The 19,616-nt window shown below is 56.7% G+C and overlaps 1 protein-coding gene across 1 annotated transcript; it reads left to right on the top strand.

The window, feature by feature from the left end:
• The first annotated feature begins 8,885 nt into the window (after nt 1-8,885).
• KLF16 (Kruppel like factor 16) lies at nt 8,886-19,215 on the top strand. Its single transcript, XM_028521805.2, has 2 exons — nt 8,886-9,824; nt 16,983-19,215. The coding sequence occupies exons 1-2, from the start codon at nt 9,368-9,370 to the stop codon at nt 17,282-17,284; spliced, it is 759 nt and encodes a 252-aa protein (XP_028377606.1). The 5' UTR covers nt 8,886-9,367; the 3' UTR covers nt 17,285-19,215.
• Nucleotides 19,216-19,616: the final 401 nt, after the last annotated feature.

Genomic DNA, 19,616 nt, shown 5'->3' with positions numbered 1-19,616 from the left:
GGAGGTCTGAGGGCCTTATTGGGTCTCCCAGGAAAAGGGACCACCTGGGCCTGGGTTTCCACAACTTGCCTCAGGGCCTTTGACCTCCGTTTGAGGTGCCCTTGAAGTCCGGGTTGTATCTGGACCTCAGCTGCAGTCCGTGCTCACCCCCAGACTCAGAGTGCCTTCTGCGAACTCCTGGGGCAAGTAACCTATCATCCACCTCTTGGTTGGGTGGCGGCTTAGCTTGTGTTGGGACCGGGCTGTGGCGGAGTAAGTACTTGGTGGAGCGACTTGATCCTACCAGACCCTACCTAGCCTGAGACCTCTGACTTTGCGCGACCCCTTTAAGGAGGGCGGGCTGGGGGGCGGTGCTTCTGCTTTGGGTTGAGACGGCTGCTGGAGCTTGCGTCAAATGCGAGGTCCCGGCGGAAGTGGTGTGGCGCTCGCCCGGAAGCGGCCGACGGTGGAGGAGGCCCCTGCCTCGCCCGGTAAGTGGCGGCGGCTCGTACCCCGCCCTGCCGGCCCCTGCCCTTTCTGCCGCTCCCAACGATTTCCTCCCGTCCCCACGCGCCTCGATCTCCCTAAGTGCAGAACGGGGTGCTGCAGGGTCGGGTCGCACGCAGTTCCGCCTTGCTTTCAGCGCCTCTGCAGATCTTAGTGTTGACACCGAGCAGGATCAGGTGGCGGTGGATCGCTCCCCGTCTGTCCGGCCGGGTTTGGCCTTTTGGTACTTTGCTTCGCAGAGTTTTTTGTTGTTCCTAATTGAGAACGAGGGACTTGGGTGCTCAGAGAGCTTAGAATGTCCCGTTAGGCGTGTAAAAGGTACTATAGTTGCCACTGTCAGACGGGAGGTGACTCACCGGGGGTCACACGGGAGGTGCCTCTCCTACCGACCTTTCCCATTGCCCCTTCCCATTGCCGTGCATCCAGGCTCCTACGAGTATCCTGGTCTCTCGGGGCAACCCAGTCTTTGAGCCTATGGAATCCCCTACCACCCGTCTCTATCACTGGGAAGTGCCCTGGCATGGGAGTGGGCAGGGAAGTTGCTAGTGCCTTCGTCCCTCCCTATCCCCACGGGCCCCTCTGGCCGGGAGTCTAGTAGTTTTTTATAATATGGAACGTTTAGGAGCCAAACTGAATGTGGGATGTGTACTCATTAGAGCCAAGAACATCTGTGGCCCTAGATCTGGGTTGCCCTTCTCACCCTAGGATATTTGCACAGACTGATCTTTGAGTCTCACATAACCCTCACTAGGCCTGGTTTTTGTCTTCTACCAGCATAGCTAACTTTTCTTAACAAGTCTGACTTCTTCAATCTCTTGCTTCAGTTGCTTTCTTCCCCAAAGCAACCCTTCTCCCGACCTGACCCCCTCAGCTCTATGCTCCCACTGACCCCTGGTACTGCACTTATCACAGAGCATGCTGTCTTTTCACCTGATCAGAATGTAGGTTTACTGAGTCAGGACTACGCAAAACAGCAAGTTCAAAGCAACTGCTTACAACTGAACAAAAATGTTTTCAGATACATAGAGTAAATAATTTAGAACATGAAAGGGTGGCAGGTGAAAACTTGGTGTCATTCCCACCCCTGCCCTCCATGGCCTCTTTCCCTCTCTCCTGGGACAGAGATAAACCAGTTTCTCATGTATCAACAGAGAAAATCTATGCATGTATATCTAATATGTTTGTGGAAAACGTCACTCACTGTTCACATGATCTCACTTGGAGAGTGTTTTCTATGAACCCATTCGTTTTAGTGGTTGTACCATGTTTTATTAATACTGTGTATTTATCCTGTTTCCTGTTGGCTGAAAGTTAGGTTCTTTCCAGTATTGTAACGAACAGTACTAGGTTGACTATACTTGTAGCCAAGTAGGAATATTTTTGTGGACTGAATTTCTTGGTGCAGAGGTGCTGGGTCAAAAAGCCTTTCCGTATGTCTCTAACTAGGTACATAATCTTAGCTGGTCCTACCAAATTGCCCCCCTCTCAATGAAGGAAGGGGCCGATGTCCTCAATTGCTTGATCTTGCTGAGTTGGAAGGCATAAAATAGTGTTTCATTGTAGCTTTGTGTTTCCTAGAAGTGCAGTGGATCTCAATGCTTTTGTGAGATTTATTTTTTAAAGATTTTTATTTATTTATTTTTAGACAGAGGGGAAGGGAGGGAGAAAGAGAGGGAGAGAAACATCAGTGTGTGGTTGTCCCTTGTGTGCCCCCCACTGGGGACCTGGCCTGCAACCCAGGCACGTGCTCTGACTGAGAATCCAACCTGTGACCCTTTGCTTTGCAGTCTGGTGCTTAATCCATTGAGCCACACCAGCCAGGGACTATTTAATTTTATTTAGTTAGTTTATTTTTAGAGAGAGGGGAAGGGAGAAAGAAAGGCAAGGAGAGAAATATCAGTGTGTGGTTGCCTCTTGTGCATCTCCTACTGAGGACCTGGTTTGCAACCCAGCATGTGCTCTGATTGGGAATCAACTGGTGACCCTTTTGTTCACAGTCTGATGCTGGATCCATTGAGCCACACCAGCCTGGGCAGATTTATTTTTTTATGTTGATCATTTCTACCATTTTGAAACTGGAACGATCTCTATTATAAACATGTCTATATATAACACGTGTTTGTATTTCATATTCTTTGCCTGTTTTTTTTCCTGTTGGGTTGTTGGTGTTATTCTTTTCTAGGCACACTTTTAATATTAAGGCAATTCCCATTTTCTGTTAAAAGTGTTTTCTCCCAACCTGTCATTTGTCTTTGACTTTGGTTGTGTTTTTGTCTTTAAAATTTATTTATTTTTGCCAGGCATTTCAAGTTGTTATTAGTTATGTTTTTTTTTCATGTGTGGCTTCTGCATTTTGTATTATGCTGAGAAATATTTTCTGTACGCCAAGATTATGTAACATTTGATATTTTCTTCTGGAAATGTAACAGTTTTTTAAAAAATATATATATTTAAATTTTGGTCTAATTCTAGAAAGTACTCCTCAGAAGGAGTGAGGTAAGAACCCGAACTGCTTTTTTTCCAAATCATTTGCCCCTCATGTTCTGAAAAAGCCGTCCTTCCCCACTGCAGTGCCGTCTTCGTGGCATGCTGAGCCTGGCCTGCCTGCGGGCCGTTCTACGCTGCCGTCCGTTAGTCCGAGCTGCACTGACTTCGTCACTGAGGTCTGGAGGCCTGACTCCTCTCCTCACTTCCTGCATGTCCTTTTGCCTTCTCCACCTCAGGCAGGCATATTTACTTCCCCCACCCTGACTATCTCTGTAGAAAATGGGATTGCTTAGATTTATAGATTAAGCAGAGAGAAAACTGTCCCCTTATAATAAATAGTTGACACCTTGCACAATGCCCATGCAGTGCTAGTTCCACAAGACACACTCTGTGATAGGATTCTGAAAATTTAAGTATGAGCAGCTTTACTCCCCCAGTATTCACAGTGTGATATTAACCTTGGCGAGCCCTGGCTGGTGTGGCTCAGTGGATTGAGCACCGGCCTGCAAACCAAAGGGTTGCCAGTTCAATTCCTAGTCACAGGCCTGGGTTGCAGGCCATGTCCCCAGTTGGGGGCATGTGAGAGGCAACCACACATTGATATTTCTCTCCTTCTCTTTCTCCTTCCCTAAAAATGAATGAATAAATAAAATATATTTTTTAAAAAGATATTAACTTTGGTGAGGCAGTTTGCTGAGACTTTCCACACAGGGTCCTGAGCCTTTCTCTGGACTCTGGGTTACCATGCAGTACAATGATGAGGGAAGCCAGTGGTATATCCCAGAATGCGCCCCCTTTCCCTTCCATTTGGTATGGCCCATGGGCCAGGCTGCCTGGGAGAAGGGCCAACTTTCAGTTCTCCATTTTGTAAGTTTTCCTGGACACATGTGTTCATACCCATCAGCAGCGTTCTCCTGGGGCCTAGCAAATCCCTGAGCATGAACTCCCTTCCCAGGAGGCTGGCTCATGGCTCCCTGAAACCTTTGGTCTTGGTCCGGCACACCTCAGACATGGGTTCTGCAGGGCCCAGATCTGAGATGAGGCCTCCAGAGGTGCCACCTCTCAGGGCCCCGGAGTACCTACTCTAAGGTGTGGGCTCCCACCCCTGGGGCAGCACTTACCTAGTCTGGCTCTCAGTCAGGGTACAGGACCAACTTAGCTGTGAGATTCATCAGACGGGGTTGCTGGCCCAGCAGCAGGGACTACCTTCCTTTTATTTCACAGCTCCTGCCATGTGCCAAATTGATTTTCATGAAAACCCTGGGCTGCTGGGCTCACCATCCCTGCTGTCCCCACTTACAGGGCAGATATCTCAGGCGAAGCTGCCCCAAGAGCAAAGCTCTGCGACTCTGCCTGGGCTCTGGTCTTGGGCTTTTATGGTGCTCAGTCTTGGGCTGCAGGTGTGCCTCTGTTGGACAGCGAGCTCTGAGCTGCCACATCCCAGCACCTGGCACTGGTGGGGCACAGACCACAGCCACGTATGTGTCCATAGCACACAGAGATGGCACTCTGAGGGGACTGGGGCAGGCTCAGGCTGTTCTCTGAAGTCCAGTGTGCCTAGCAGAGCTCCCCCTGACCCATGCTGGAGGAGGAGGGCACCTTGAGAAGGGCTTTTCTCCTTCAGCAGCTCAGGTGGAGCCAGAGGAGCATGGGCCTGTGAGAGGTGGCTCAGGGGTCAGGCATATGGATGTCCTTGAGAACCAGATAGATATAACCCCGTCTGTGCCTCTGTGAGCCTCTACTTTAAGGGGCCTTGGGCCAGCCAAGGAGTGAGGATGATCAGCTCTGGCAAGGGAATCCCCACGTGAAAGCAAGCAAGTGAACACCAGGTTAGAGCCAGATCCTGCCCTTCCCACTTCCTGGAAAAGGAATGGGGCCCTGGGTCTGTTCCCAGCAGCTCTGAGCAGAGGGCTAGTGCATCCTGTGTGGTGTGCCAGCAGTAGAATAGTCACACGCCCACCTTCTGGCCGTGCCTGGCCATGCTGATTTTCCCACCCCAAGCTCTAGGCTGCTCCTGTAAGGGATCCCTGGACCATGGTAAGTATAAGTAGTCTCACACATGTTGGAAATAAACACAGGTGCCTTAAGAGAGTGCAAAGTGTGCATTAATCTCTAAAATGCTCTATCACCAAAGGCTGCCATAGTGCTACAACACTGACTTGACGAGGGGTGGCAGGAGCAGGACCAACACCAAGTGGTCAGAGTTGAATCTGGTAATACAGAAGGCAGAATAGGATGTGTGCTCCCTGGTGTGCCCCTCTAAGGAGCTGGTCCACCGCTTCCTAAACCCCCATGCCCTCTCTTGCTCCTCCATGTCCCTGTCAGGTCCTTTCAGGTCCCTCCAGAGGTAACCACTGTGGACAAGCTGCAGATGAGGTGAAAACAGAATCACAGCATAAACAGGCCTCCTTAGGTTGGAGCTGGCTTCTCACCATTAAGCCTGTGTCCTGATTCTCCCAAGGCCCGTTCTCCATAACTTAGTAACTGATGTTCAGGTTACTTTCTTTTTTCTAATTGTAAGTAGTGCAACTATATGTACATGCTTCTTTGTGAATATTTTGGGGTACCTTTTTTTGGAGTGGAATTGCTGGGTCAATGGGCACAACATTTACAGTTTTGGCAAGCTACATACAGACCAGTGAGACTGAGTGCAGTGTCTCTGATGTAAGCTGTTACTATCCACGTGGTAATTATTATTAAGTGACTCCCACGGTCACTCTCCATGTTCTACAGTTTTCATTTTGGAATCATTTGGGGTTTACAGAAAAGTTTCAAAGACAGTATAGGCAGTTCCCATCTACCCTTCACCCAGCACCCCTCATGTTATTGTGTTAAAAGCCAAGAAATTGACGTGTGTGCATTCCAGCCAACCACATGCCAGACTGTATGTCAGTTTCATCAGGTTTTCCACTGACAGCCCTACCTGTTCAGGATCCAGCCCAGGCCCCCACATGGCATTTGGTCATCATATCTCTTTAGTCTCTTATAATCTAGGGCACTTCAAGTCTTTCCTTGTTTTTCATGACCTTGACAGTTTAGGGGGCATTTTGTGATATGTTCCCTAATTGGACCTGTTTCCTCATGAACAGACTGGAGTTGTGGGTTTTGGGGAAGAGGACACCAATGCGCAGTGCCCTTCTGGCCACATCCCATCGGGAGTCCCTGGCACGCACAGGACATCATCCTGAGGTTGACTTTGACCACCTGGTTGAGGTGGGGTCCAGCAGGATCTCCCCACAGCAGAATGTTGTCCTGCCCTTTTCTTTGGAAGTGAACCCCTGAATTCAGCCTGCACTAAAGGGGGTATTTACTTAGAAAATCGTTTTTCGTATAGAAAGGTATAAAAAAAAAACAAAGGACACATGGCCCATAACTGCACTGCCTAGATACCTGTTGACATTTAAAGAAAATAAAAGTACAAGATACATGGATTAAAAAAAAAAAGTTGAATGATACAGAAAGTACTACTAAAAAAGGTTTTATTTTCATATAAGATGATATGGCCATTACACCATGTCTCTATGTATTTGTGCACCCCCCTCCCGCCTTGATTCTGACCTGACCTATCTGCATACCTTCTCCATGGGCACCATGGTGCACCCCATTTTATGTAGCCTTCCCTTCACCTGTGTGCTCTCTACCTCCTCATCTGCCCTGGCCTTCTGAATCCCTTGGTACTGTCAGTGAAGGGCAAAGATGATCCCCGGTTTACAGGTGAGGAAACTGAGGTCTGGAAGAAGGAGGGACTGATGCCAGGTTGGTGCCCAGATCAGAATAATCTCGGGCCATCTTCCTTTGTATTTTCCATGAACCCTCACTGTTGCCTGGCTCTGTGCTCGGGTAGACCGTTGCTCAGCCCTGCTCTAGCCTTGATTTCTGCATCTGTGAAATGGGGGTGACAGTTGCTGAAGGGTTGTAGTGAGGACAGAGTGAATAGGCACAAGGCTGAGCTGGGTCAGAGGTGGGCTTGTGGGTGGCCGGGATTTGAGGGTTATACGTGTGCTGGTTGCCCAGGTGGCCCTAGAACCCCAGCATGAAGAGAAAACCCACAGGTGGAGCAAGTGCCTCTATATAGGAGCTCCCGCCTGCAGAGCAGTTGGTGTGGCCTGCAGACGTAGGCCACAGGCCTGAGAGTGGTTCACATCTGAGGCCCCAAAAGAATGACTTGTCCTGGGCTATTCCGCCTCCTGGGCACAGCCAGGGTGGCAGCCCTGACCCTTGACTTGCCATGACTTACCCCCTTCTGCCTGTGGGAAGAGGGCATCTCTTCAGCCATCACCCTGTACCCCTGCTGTATCAGCTGAGGGCTGTCACACCTGAGGCTCCAAGTGGAGCTGCCTCTGGGAGGCTTCCCCCATTTCCTCAGCTTGACAGGCCTGTGCCTGCTCACCCATTTCATTGTCAGACTTCTAGCTGCCTTACCCTAGACTGAGCCCCTGTAGTTCAGCCTTTGGGGGCGTTCGCTCTGACCTAATAAACATAGGTGGAAGGAAAAAAATGTCCCAGCCTCTTTCTCATCCTGCTGTTTTGCCTGCATGCCAGGTGGGAGGACCCAAAAGGTGATGCCTGCTTCTTCTGGACTTGGAAAGGCTGAGTCTTAAGGATTGAGCAGTACCTGTGGATGTGGCAACAGCCTAACGGCTGTGAGATGTGGGGTTGGGAGCATGCCAAGGTGATCCACCTCCTATATCTTCAAAGGAAGAGGGGGCCCAAGTCGGCAGGATGGCTGGCCACCAGTGTTCATTGAGTGAACTTGATAGTAGCTGTCCAGAGTGGGCCTCAGAGCCTCTGCTAGGGGAGAGTGGGTTTGCCTGTCACAGGGAGCCCACTGGGCTGCCATTTTTATCACAAACTGGCACCAACAAGGAGGTAGGGCAGTGGTGGGGGGGAGGAGACCCCTGGGAACAGGGGCCCAGCTGAGTCAGGTCAGCCAGAGTTGCAGGTGGAGAGGGTAAGATTAGAGTTCTGGGATGTGGCTGGGGTCAGGGTCATGGCCCTTGTTCACGGCAAGTCAGGGCCCGCATTAGTGACTGGAACCCTGGGCAGAGAGGCCGAACAGGCCCCATGGAGGCCACTCAGGTTCCCTAGAGGCCGCTTAGGCCACAGCACGGTCCCTACCACCAGTATAGGAAAGGGAGGGGGCGTGGCCGCCCACTTTCGCGGACCTCCCACTTTGGGCCAGCGGACCCCGGCCATTTGCGTCCCTCGCTATTAAAGAACTTGGCCTGAACAAGGATCCCTGCCCAATGTCGGGGAGCGATGTCCTCCACCCACGTGTACAGGCAGGGCAGGGGTGCCCTGCCTCTCCAAAATACTCCGACCTCAGCCCTTTGAGGTTCCGTGGGCTCCAGTTCCCAATCCTGCTATTCTCGCCCTCCCCTAACGCAGACCGGCCCTCTCGAGCCCTAGCGAGGTGAGCATAAGTGACTCCCAAATGCGACGCAAAAAGAGGAACGAACACAGGTTCGTTCAACCTGGCGGTGCGGGACGCCCCCTAACCCCCAGTGCCTAAGTCGGGGAGGCCCCAGAAGCCTCCGGGAACGGCGATGGGGACTACCAAGAAGGCGGGCAAGGGAACGCAGATGCACGCAGTCAAGCAGGGCAGGCCCAGGAGGAGCAGAAGGGAAAGGGTCGCGCACGTGGCCGGGGGGCGGGGCCGGCCGTCTCCGTACCCCGACCCAGCCACGTGGGGCGTGGAGCACTCCTCCATCGCGAACGGGGGCGCGCCGAAGCCCGGGTGGAAGCGTCCGGGGAAGGGGCGGGCTCCCGGCGGCCGCGCGCCGGGCCGTGGGATGGGCGCGCCCGTGAGGGGGCGGGGAGCGCGCCGAGAAAGGAGGGGAGCGCCGGGAGGAGGTGGGGGCCGTCGGGGGAGGGAGGGGCATGCCGGGAGGGGCGGGACGTGCTCCTGGGGGAGGGTTTTTACAGCGGAGAGGTGCTCCGAGGAGAGGACTCGGGGCAATGTGACAGGGGAAGAGACCCGCCAGGAGGGTCAGGCTCCAGGACTGGCGCCCCGCGTGGGTAACGAGAGCTCAGGGCAGGAAGCCAGGCGTGCTTCGAGGCAGGAGTAGGCGCGCCCGGGAGGTGGCTCCTAGGGCCCGGGCCCCGCCTCCGGCGGTAGCGTGCAGCTGGCAGGGCAGTGGAGGGCGCTCCGGGCTAGGGGCGTGGCCGCGGCGCCCCGAGGGGGCGTCCTCCGGGCGGGGCGGGACGTGGCCGCCTCCGCGGGCTCCGGTGCGTCAGGGCGCGTCAGGCGGGGCGGGGCGGGACGAGCGCGGGCGGCGGTGGCGGCGGCGCGCGCTCGCCTCCTCCTCCTCCCGCACTCGAGCAGCCGCCGCCGGCCGGACGGGCGCTGCTCCTGCCGCCTCCGCTTGGTCTGCGTTGCGCGCCCTTTTCCGGCATGTCGGCGGCGGTAGCGTGCGTGGATTACTTCGCAGCCGACGTGCTCATGGCCATCTCCTCCGGCGCCGTAGTGCACCGAGGGCGGCCGGGCCCCGAGGGCGCGGGCCCCGCCACCGGCCTGGATGTGCGCGCGCCACGCCGCGAGGCCGCCCCGCCCGGGCCCCCGGGGCCGCATCCGCCGCCCCCCCGGGCCACCCCCGGCCCGAGTCCAGGAGCCGCCGCCGCGCCCCACCTGCTAGCTGCCAGCATCCTGGCCGATCTGCGTGGCGGCCCCGCTGCGGCCCCGGGGGCCGCCTCTTCCACCTCCTCCTCCTCGGCCGCCTCGTCCCCGTCCTCCGGCCGCGCCCCCGGTGCCGCGCCTGCCGCCTCCAAGAGCCACCGCTGTCCTTTCCCGGGCTGCGCCAAAGCGTACTACAAATCCTCTCACCTCAAATCGCACCTGCGAACGCACACAGGTGAGTCTGGGCCGCTCGGGGAAGGCCTCTCGCGCCCCCGCCCCCGCCGGGACCCCGAAACTGCGTGGCGCGTCGGGGGCGGGGAGGGGGGCGCGCCCGAGCCGTCGCCGCGCCTGCCGGGGAAGGGCGGGGCCTCGGTGGGTGGGGCGCGTGCAGGGGGCGTGGTGGCCACGCGGTCTGCCGATGTGCGGATGGCGGGCGCAGAGGCAGCGGCCGGGGCTCACTGGGCGTGCGGTCCCGCTGAGTTGGGGAGCCGGCTGGAGTCGGCCGGGTCTCCTAGGAAGCCCCTTTCCCTGGTGACTTCTTTCTCTTATTTTCTGTTGCGTTCTGTTCTGGGTGGTGTGCACCAGGACTGGAAAACCCAGCTGTGAGATTTTCATTCCTATCCTTCCCATGCCTCAGTTTCTTAGCCGTAGAGAGGGAGGAGGAACTGCGTCGGCGTCTTGGGGATGGCCTTGTGGATTCTCCCCAGAGGGCGGTCTGGTACGCAGCCAGGGTTGGGGGCGGTTGATAAAGTGGAGAGCGGGGTTGGGAATGAGGGTTGGGGCGTGAATCTGAGAAGGAGTGAGAGGAGTACCCCTTGAGGGAATCAGGTGCTCCCCTGTTTCTAGCGTGTTGGTTGTCCCCCCGTCCTGCAGAACTTGGAAGGGGAACAGGGTGGAGAAGTAGGGTTTTGGGACAGTGACCTCTTGCACACCGGTGGGGTGGGACGGGGCAGCTATTGGAGGCTGGAGGAATGGGGCTACTAGTCAGTCTCACTCTGCTTTCACTTCATCTCCCTCTCTGCCACTGTGGGTCCCGTCTACTGTCCATAGGTCCCCACGCTCTGAATGCCCTCCTTGCTGCGAGTATCGGCTGGGGATGGGGTTGCGGGTCTTGGCTCTGTGGACATGCTCCCATGGCAGGAACACATGGACAGGGTTCAGGAAAGCAGGTTAGTCCCAATAGTGTGTCAGCAACACATAACAGGCAGCCCCAGGCCAATGCCCAGACCTCAAATGCCACACAGATGATGGCAGCCACCCTACCCACTCCAAACTCTTTCTACCTCTCCTTCAGTCCCTGTCTCTTGTCCTCAAGGGGCGGAGACTCTGCCCACCTGTGCATGTGCTGGCCAGGACTTGGGGCAGGGTCTACATTTTCTCACAAGGAGCCACCATCTTGCTCTGTTTGGTCACCGGGTAGTATTTGATCTTTAAGACAGTGGGGCCCTAGTGTCGCAGGTTTGATTCCTAGTCAGGGTACATGCCTGGGTTGCAGGCCATGATCCCCAGCAACCGCACATTGATGTTTCTCTCTCTCTCTCTTTCCCTCCCTTCCCTCTCTAAAAATAAGTAAATAAAATCTTTAAAAAAAAGACAGTGGGGCCCTTGTGTTGGGAGGGACATTTGAGGGTTCATGAAGATAGACAGGTGCCTCTCTGGGCAGTGAGTTGGTGTCTAGTTCAGCGGCTCATTTGGGGTGAGTCTGCCTGTCTCAACAGAGTGGTGGGGAGGGCTGAAGAGGGAGATGTGACAGAAGGGACAGAGGGACTCAGTGGTCAGTGTGCCCTTCTGCCTGTTCCACCTCCCGCCTGAGGCGTGTGCTCTCTGAGAGGCTTTGGGACACCCTCCCCCAGCCTGCTCCCCGGCAGTGCCCTGACACGATTGGGTCTTTCCCCCAGATTCTGTCAGACCTTTGGATGGGGTGAAGCAGGTTGCCAGGCCACCTTCCACCCTGGCTCCCAAGGGACACTTCTTCAGGGTGTCCTGGGGGCCTTCAAAACCTCTGTAGGCCCTTGGACAGTGGCGGCCATCCCAAGTCCGTGGGGGAGGAAGGACTTGCTGGGGCCAGTATGTCAGTATTGACTTCCCCATTTTTAATAAAGATTTTATTTCTTTATTTGCAGAGAGAAAGGAAGGGGGGGAGGAAGTAAGGGAGAGAAACATCAATGAGTGAGCGAGACATTGATTGTCTGCCTCTCACATGCCCCCAACTGGGGACCTGGCCTGCAACCCAGGCATGTGACCAGGTATCAAACCAGCCACCTTTTGGTTCGAAGGCTGGTGCTCAGTACACTTAGCCACACCAGCCAGGGCACTGTCCCCATTTTTAATGAGATGCTGAGGCCCGGTAGGCCGAGTCAGGGTGTCACAGGGATGGGTGCAGATGGTGGGGAGGGCTCGGTGCCATCCGTGCTGCGTCCTGTGCCCTGTGGGAGCTGTGGCTCTGGATGTCCTGCCTTGAAGCTTCCTTTATAACCATAGTGCAAGGCACCTAGTGTGGCGCAGCTCCTGGACGCACTTGGCAGGCAGCCCCGGTTCTGTTTCCCAAGGCTTTGGACACTTGCGTGCCTAACGACTGCTTGTTCAGTGTCTCCCTATTCCCAGCACCTCCGTGCCTCCAAACCCTGCCTGGAGTCTGTGTGAGGACCTTTTTTTTTTTTTTTTTTTTGTCCCTGGAGAAGGGGGCAGCTGCTGTTAAGCTCGTTTTGGGGTTGGGGAATCCATGCTCATCTTGGGTGTCCCAAGGCTAGGGACAGAGCATAATTAGAGGTAGTTGTCTGCTGAGCAGTCTGTCCCCCCAAGGGCCCTTGGGAGAGAGTCCTGCCCCCACCCTCTTCTGTCTGAGGTCTGTTTTCTCAGTAAAGGCGATGCCAGTTGTGGTCTAGCCATGTTGTACAGATGAGCAGGGTGAGGCGCTGGACTGAGCTTGATGTCCCCATTATCCCTGCTGCATTTGCTGCGGGGTGGGGAGGCCAGGAGGGTCCCTGGGGTCTTTTCACAAGGCCACCCAGCCGCACAGGATGTCAGAAGGGCTGTTCTATGGGCTTCTGTGCCCTGCCTGCAGTCCCTGGCCCAGTGCAGAGCTCTCCTGTGTGGGGCGGGCAAGGACTTTGGAAGCTGTGGAGATGTTGACGCCGTTGCCGTGGATACACAGGGAGATGGGGCGGGGGCGGGAGGAGAGGCTGGCTGTCTACTTGCTCTCCCAGCCTCCCTCATCTCCCGTCAGCTCCCCTGCCTGCGCCCCCAGTGCCCAGCAAGCACGCAGTCAGCCATGTGCGCTTGAGGGGGGGGGGTGCTTAGTTCCCCGAGCCCCCACCCACTCTGTGCCGGGACCTCTCCCCAGTTGTGACAGCTGTAGATGTCCTCAGGCGGTCTCCTAGTGTCCCATGGGGTGTTGCAGGATCACTTCCAGTTGAGACCCTGTTTCACTCTAAAACCCTGTCTACTTAAGTCTGAGAAACAGTAGCTGAGCACCTACTGTGAGCAAGGCAGCCTGGGGATCCCAGTCCTGTCTCCTGGGACCACGGAACTGTGGGGGAGTTGATAGAGGAAAGGGGCTTCCTGGAAGAAGAGGGCTCAGTAGAGCTGTGAAGGCCAGGGGTTGGGAGGGTCAGGGAGGGGTGTGTCTCAGGAGAGGGGCAGCACCCTGGCTGCAGGGGGTGGGGGCAGGGCCCAGGGCTGTGGGTTTTGAGGAGGTGGTGGTTTGAGGGAGCAGAACAGCCTAAGGGCTCCATTTAATCCCAAGGGCAGAGTAGGGGGAAGGTGGAGAGCCCTGGGCTTTGCAGGGGGAAATCCATTTATGGAGAAGGGATTAGAGGTTGGAGAGGCAAGCCACTGTGTGGGAGGGGAGGGGAGGGGCCGATATAGAAGTGGGAGGGGAGGGGAGGCCTGGGGGGTGGTGCAAGAAGAGGGTAGGGCCTCAGTTTTTTAATACAACAGCCTGAGGAGTACAGGGTGGTTGTGATGATTATAGTTTGCTGAAGAGCCCCCAGGAGAAGAGGCAGATGGGGAAACTGAGGCCCAGAGGGCAGCAGCCATGGTCCCCAGACAGAGCTGGGAGCTCCTTTAAGGTTAGGTGGGGCTCAGGAGACTGGTGGCTTGTCTGGGAGTGAGGCAGGGGACATTGCTAGTCCTTAAGGGGGCCTGGGTATCCAGGAACTTCCTCCCCACCTAGCTGCTCCTGCATTGGGCAGGGATGCAGAGAGCAGCTGGAACTGGCTGCAGGTGCCTGTGTCCCAGCCAGGGGTTGAGAAGGGGTGGGCCTCCCGACATTGCAGGGGATGATAACCACCCACCACCCAGGCTCCCTGATAAAGGTGCCCAGATGGCCCAGCAATGGGCGAACGATACGGGGGTGAGGAGCTGGCTTCCAAGGGAGGGAGGGGGCTAGGTGGGCCGCCTTCCCCCAGTGGTGTTTCCAGAACAACAGGTCTCTGGAACACATTCTCTGGGGGGCCTGTGGGAGAGTCCCCCCTCACCTCAGGCACCGAGAGCCCCCCTCCATGCCAGAGATGCCATTCTGAGTAAGAAATGAGCTGAGGCAGGAGGGTCCTCCAGGAGGGAAGAGGGACAAGGGAGGGACTGCTGAAGGCCATCCTTTAAAATAAACGGGTAGAGTCAAAGCTCCTACCTTGGGGATTGGGTGAATGAGATGAGGGGCAAACCTGTTAGCTACTGCCCGAGCCGAGCCTAGCCACAAGTCGGAGCTTGAGTTTTCTGGCCTGTAGACTCCTTCCAGAGACGTATTCAGTTTGCCAGGTTGAGGTGGGGGGGCGGGGGCACGTTATCACACCCGGGAGGTACAGAGCACAAAGATAGAAAAGCCATGAAAGGGACGGGGGAGGGGGGCACCAGGAGGGAGAGACCACTCTGAGGGGTGGTGCTGAGCCTGCATGGCACCATGTTGGCTCCTGGCTTTCCCTAGTTCCTCCGGTCTCAGCCTGTCAGGGTCAAGTCCACCCACCAAATGCTCTCCAGCACCCTTTCCAGCCAGGTGGCCACACCTGGGACCCTCACCGGCCCAGAGCTTCTGAATATTTCACCTTTCTCTGCCAGTGGACTGTGAGAGGGTGGCAGGGCCTGGCATCTTGCAGGTATTTGGCCATCGCTGTGGGGGCTGGAAGCCGCCCCGACCCTGTGGAGGCCGAACCACGTGAGCAGGGCTGGCTGGGGCTGCGGGTGTCCCCACACCAATGAGCTAGCCAATGAGCTACGTGCGGCAGCTGTGTTCCCAGTGACTGTGCCTATCCTGCCCTGGCAGGCGCTGTTACAGCTCATGCAACCTGCTTGTTGCAAAGTGGAACTGGGGGGCGGAGAGGGGAAGGTGTGGACCAGCCCCACCACCCTGAATGGGGAAGTGAGCCAACTACCGGCTGCAAAGGCAATGGGATGCTCCCTCCCCCTTCTGCTCTCCCTCCTGTGCCTGGCAAGATGGCGACACAACTGCGTGTCCCTTGGAGGGGTGTCACTGCCCCAGTAACCGGAGTCCCCTTCCCCACATAGCTCTTCTGAGTAGTCATGGTTGAGGTGAGGTTGGGACCCCTTCGGGGACTCTTTCAAGCCCCCGATTCTGGACAGGATGTCCCCGCTGCAACCCTTCCCCCAGCTGCTGCTAACCCTGCCTTCTGGATTGTTTAGGGGAGGCATGGGGCATGAAGGGAACAGCCCCAGGGATTTGGGGCTGCCTGTGGTCTTGGGGACAGTTGCTGTCCCCCCCAGCAACACAGTTGTGGCCCGTGACTCCCCAGGGAAGGCAGCATCGTACTCTTCCCTAGACATCTGGGCTTACACCCTTCTAGGGACAGTCTGACAGGTACCCCAAAAGAAACTGGGGGGGTCTGTTTGGTTTCTGACCTTCTATCCTGCCAGAGGTGTCCATGTGTGGCCAGAAGGAAGGAATGGGGGAGGGGAGGCTTCAGTCCAGCTTTTGTCTGGGCCAGGGTGATGGCTGAGTCCCTGTAGGGGGTCTACTGGTGCCCCCACCCCAGCCTTTTTTCCCAGGGCAGGCCCGGGCTACCCTGAGAATCCTGGCCCTGCTCTCCCCGTGGCTGGAGGTCTGTCTGTGGTCCCTCCTGCTGTCTCCTGGTTACCTCTGTATTGCTCACATGGTTTCTGCTTTAGGGGTGTTACGTGACCCCTGCCTGAGGATCCCTTTCTGTCTGTCTCCCTGACCACCTGCCCCCACCAGTGGAAGGGCTCCAGAGTGGGCCTTTCAGTGTATTTAACCCACGAGACAACACTCTGAGGAGCCTGTGGCCCCCTTGACCCAGTCCAGCTGTCTCATGTCCCACTCGGGGTCCCATCCAGTGTCAGGAGGGGTGTCACACACCTGCGTGAGTGCACCGCCTGGTGTCCCCGTTCTATCAGCAAACGATTCAAAACCTCTGGGCATCTGACGGAACAACACCCTGGTATTCCGGGGTCCCAGATACCCGGTGCGGACTACAGGGTGCAAGCTGCAGGTGACCAGCCCCTTGGTCTGCGGTGTGGTGGGGGTCCGGGCTGGACAGAGTCAGGGTGGTGGGGCAGAGACCCCAGACGGGGTGGGGGTTGGGCTAGGAAGGCAGCAGCCGGTGCAGGATGGGCGAGGCCGGCCAGGGCTGTGGGTGTGGTCTGCAGAGGAAGTTGCAGGGTGCCTACCGCTAGCGTCTGCGCCCCACCCCTTCCCAGTCGGGTTGGCCTACCTGTGGGGACGCTGTGTCTGAATATGCAGGTACGCTGGTGGCCCAGGCGGCTCTTCATATGTCTGTCTGCCTGTGGAGGTGCCATGAGGGTCAGCGGAGGGGTCAAGCATGGGCAACTGCCTAGATTGTGTCCTCCACTCTGCACCCCGGGTGGTCATTTCCAAAAGGAGAGGTTTTAACTGGGACCCTAACACCTCAGAGACCCAGGAAATGCCCCAAAGGAGGGGTGAAAAGGAGTGGTGGGGGGGAGGGTGGGACCGCTGGACCAGTTTGCATGAGGAGAATCCCCTCCAAAAACCCAGCTTGCATCTGAGCCTGCACATGTGTGACAAATACACAAGGAGACCCTCATCACCATGGTGCCATCCGGGGGGGCATAGGGTGGGGGTGGGGATGGTAGAACCCAGCCTCTGTAGGTTCTACTTTTAACCAAGGGAAAGTGCTCACAGCTGTGTAATTACTACAAGTTCCCAGGAAATCAAGGGCGAGAATATTCATTAGGGATTTGTGAAATGAGCAGGGGTCCTTTTTTTATTTTCCGTATTTACACGTTTTAAATTCACACCCAGAATTCAGCCTCTAGAACTAGGGGCAGGGGCGAGAGAATTGACCAGGATGCTTTGGGATCTGATGTGAAGGCCCCCTCTCCCTGTCCCCTCACCCCCACCCCACTGACCGCTGTCTCTGTGTCCCCTGCCTCCTCCCTCCAGGTGAGCGCCCCTTTGCCTGTGACTGGCCAGGCTGTGACAAGAAGTTCGCACGCTCCGACGAGCTGGCCCGCCACCACCGGACGCACACGGGGGAGAAGCGCTTCCCCTGTCCGCTCTGCTCCAAGCGCTTCACCCGCAGTGACCACCTCACCAAGCACGCGCGCCGCCACCCAGGCTTCCGCCCGGAACTGCTCCGGCGTCCGGGCACCCGCAGCACCTCGCCCAGCGACTCTCTGCCCTGCAGCCTGGCTGGCAGCCCCGCACCCAGCCCAGCACCCAGCCCAGCCCCTGCCGGCCTGTAGGGCCTGTCCAGCCCACTCGGAGCTCACCCCACCCAGAACACCAGCAACATGCCTGTTGTCCAGGCCCCTTCCAGTGTCCCCTCGAGGGCCCTAAGATTCCTCTGCTCCCCTCAAGAAAGCAAGGTGGGGGGCCTGAGACTGGACTGGGGGCAGCTGGACCTTGGAGATGGCTCCCCGGGATGGGTGGCTGGGGGCCCATGTCTGTAAATAGCCATGACCTATAACTCTTCCCATCTGCTAAATTGGGACCCTAGGTGGGTGGCTGGCAGGTGCTCTCCTTTCCCCTTCATCACTTCCCTGGTTTGGGGGATGTGTGGGGTGGGGCAGGAAAGGCACCCCCCTGCCCAGTGTTCGGAATCGGCCGCAGGCCCTCCCTCCAAGTTGGGAAGAACTGTGCAAAGAGCCATAGAGGAACCAGGCGTGACAGAGCGCCCACCTGTCCCTACCCACCCGCCTGGGGCCCCTCACCCCACAGAAAGCCATTGGAGTTGTTCAGGGAAATAGGGTGCGGCCTGGCCGTCCCCCACTCGGGTATTAGACCTCAGGTGTCCACAGGTTCAACCCTCCTGCCCACAGGAGGGGCCCCCCCGGCTCCCCAGCCCTGAGAGGCAGGGGACAGGGGGAGGGTCTGGGTTTTGCTTCTGAGATGGGGGAGGGCAGGAGAGGAACAGGGTTCTTCCAAAGAGCAGTTTGCCTCACTTTGGGGGGGCAGGTAAGGGGGGTAGAGTGAATGCTGGCTTATTTATTTTTTTGTCTCTGCTGGCTGGGGGCTGTCCTGTGCCCCCGGGTGGGTGTGTGAATGTGTGAGTAAGACAGTTCTTCGGGGAAGCTGCTGTCACAGCTGCGTCCTGCTCCTGCAGGAGCAGGACCCCCGACTTTGGCCTTCCGAAGCATCATGTGACAATCAGTCCCTCCTCTTCCTCTCCTCCCCTGCAGATGGAGGCGGGAGCTCTGGCTCTATTCTGCCTCTGCTGCGTGTCCCCCTGGGCTGCAAGGCCTGTGCCAGTTACTGATCAAGGTCCTGACTGCAAGGACAGGAGGCAGGAGGACTAGCCCCAGACTCCCTGGGAATAGGACTCTCTGGGAATAGCTCATTTTTGTTTGTTTTTTACTGGGTAGAGTATTTTTTCAGGTGCCCTTCTTCTTGATCTGGCCCTAGGGTGGTCTGCCATCCTCAGGAGATAGGGTGTGAGGGGAGGGTCCTTGTGATCTGAACTTAAGATGGAGAGGGGTGGATGCCATGTCCTCTGGTATAGTTGGCTGGATTTCATCTTGGACAGAGGTACTGAGGACCCCATCCCGCTGGAGTGGGAAGATACCCAGGCGCTCTGCCTCCAGACCCTAAAAGGGCTTGTCCCCCCCACCATTGGCTTCAGGAGGTTTGTGGCATCTGCATTTGTTCCAAAGCCACCTTGTGTCCCAACTAGGGGCCGGGGGTTTGGATGGCACTGTTGTGAACCCAGACCCAGCCTGGCAGGATCCAGGGACGGGTGCCTGGGGTCCTGGGAGGGAGGGGGGTGGGTAAGTCCTTTTGGGGCTGAGTCTATCTTCAGGTCTGGCCTACGGGTAGACCCTTGCAAGGCTGGCCCATCTACCCTTAATCCTTCCTCTCCCAGAGATGGTGAAATGCCTTAGCCTGTGAGAGCAGTGGGGCATGGGCTCTGTTAACCATTGTGTCTGTGTGGATGTCCCTTCAGTTGTTCTCAGCCTGGCAGGTGCCTGTCCACAGGACTGTGGATCCCAGGGGCCTAGAGAGACCCACGCCCCCCTCCTTCAAGGGGCCAGTGGTAGCTGTGGCCTTTCAAGGTTGGGGGCAGGGGAGGGAGAATAGCGTCCCTAGGGACTTGTGCTTTCTTGGGTGGCGCCCCTCTCCCCTTCTCTGCCCCACTTCATCCTTGTATTTAATTAAACAAGCCCTTTTTTAAACCCAACTAAGTACTTGTGTGGTTTTTCCCACTGCCAGCCCCCCACCAGCTGGTGGGCTCTGTCTCACCAGTGTGGTCCCAAGACTGCCTGCCTTCTGTAGAAACTGAGGCAGAGGGGTAGTGAAATCAGAGATGTGGTGGGGGTCTCGGCAAGTCCACAGTGGCTGGGACACAAAATAACGCCCTGCAGGAGCATATGCTGCCTTCCAGTGTCACCCATGCCTTGCTCAGCTGTGATGATCAGCCTTCCTTCCTGCCCCATTACCAGCTTAGCAGGTATGGTGCTGGGGGAGCCCAAGCCCCTCGGGCCATTTGTGGGAGTGCCCCCTTTTGTGTCCCAACAGGCTCTTATACGCTACTGTATGTTCCCAATTGGGAAGGCAGCTAGTGGGGGGGAGGGGCCCCTT

This window comes from Phyllostomus discolor, chromosome 8 (genome assembly GCF_004126475.2).
Source record: "Phyllostomus discolor isolate MPI-MPIP mPhyDis1 chromosome 8, mPhyDis1.pri.v3, whole genome shotgun sequence".
Classification (NCBI taxonomy): Eukaryota; Metazoa; Chordata; class Mammalia; order Chiroptera; family Phyllostomidae; genus Phyllostomus; species Phyllostomus discolor.
This window is presented reverse-complemented; position numbering and strand designations above follow the sequence as displayed.

What these genes read in the sequence shown, in the direction of transcription:
- KLF16 (XM_028521805.2), top strand. Translation starts at nt 9,368, where the DNA reads ATGTCGGCGGCGGTAGCGTGCGTGGATTACTTCGCAGCCGACGTGCTC. An exon ending in GCACCTGCGAACGCACACAG is followed by an intron (nt 9,825 to 16,982) that starts GTGAGTCTGGGC and finishes TCCTCCCTCCAG; the next exon opens with GTGAGCGCCCCTTTGCCTGT.